At 47.5% G+C, this 1,072-nt stretch overlaps 1 gene segment (V, D, J or C); it reads right to left on the minus strand.

Annotated features, from left to right (window-relative positions):
* Positions 1-422: 422 nt before the first annotated feature.
* LOC100726832 (probable non-functional immunoglobulin kappa variable 6D-41) lies at positions 423-1,072 on the minus strand. The segment is given in 2 exon segments: positions 423-760; positions 991-1,072. Coding segments are annotated over 2 exon segments (372 nt in total).

Genomic DNA, 1,072 nt, shown 5'->3' on the forward strand with positions numbered 1-1,072 from the left:
TAGTCCAGTGTTCAACACATAGCAAACCTCAAGAGCAGTAAGTGGCAGTTGCCACAGGGACAGGTTTGCTCTTTATTATTATTACTAGGATTGTAGTACTAGAAATATCTTCCATATTTCCCTGGAGATGGCTTCTTATTGTGAATTAGTTCTCTGGACAACACATGTTTTGGAAAGTGTCTCAGCGATAAGATTCAAAACCATGTTACAGAGAGGTCCTGTGAAGTGTTGGCAGACAGGTCTCATTGTCAGACTTCACTGAAGGCTGGAAGGGTTGTTTTGTCAAGAGAACATATTCTGAAAGAAAAGTCCTTCATACCCTCACCGCTGAACCCTGCATAACCACCCACCCAGCCCCATCACAGAGGCTGCCATGGTGAACATTGCACAGGAGAGACAGCAGCTGTTGAAACCACAGAACCGCCAGGGCAGCTGGTTTATGTACAGGGCTGTAACACTGTGATAGGGAGTGCATAGTCTTGCTGACAGTAATAGGTGCCAGCGTCTCCAGCTTCTACCCTGCTGATTTTAAAAGTGAATTCTGTCCCACTGTATATGCCAATGAAGCGATCAGAGACACCGGCATATCGGTTATTAGCATCATTAATGAGAATTTTAGGAGACTCGCCTGGTTTCTTCTGATACCAGTTTAAATCATCACTAATACTGGCACTGGCCCTGCAGCTGATGGAGACACTCTCACCTGGAGTCACACTCAGGAAGGCTGGGGACTGTGTCAGGGCAACGCTCCCACTGGTGGCTGAGAAGGAAGGAAAACACAACAAGTATTAGTGAGGGGGCCCCTGTGTATTTTCCTCCAGCAGAGGAGGAAAAATTCTTGGGCTCTCCTGGTCCTTTAACTTAAGGGCACCTGGATCTCTGTGAAAGAACCATTAGCCAGAAAGTCCCATTGTCCCTGGGAGGCTCTCTGCACCAGAAAAAGGGAACTCCTATCATTTAGGGTGTGTTCCCAGTACCTGCCTCCCTCACCTGGGCACCAGAGCAGCAGAAGGCAAAAAACAGGAGTCAGGAAACCCATGTTCTGTCTTAACTCTGCTGAGGCTCTTTTTGC

This window comes from Cavia porcellus, unplaced genomic scaffold (assembly GCF_034190915.1).
Source record: "Cavia porcellus strain 051 isolate PalLab524CR breed Dunkin Hartley unplaced genomic scaffold, mCavPor4.1 scaffold_18, whole genome shotgun sequence".
Lineage (NCBI taxonomy): Eukaryota > Metazoa > Chordata > Mammalia > Rodentia > Caviidae > Cavia > Cavia porcellus.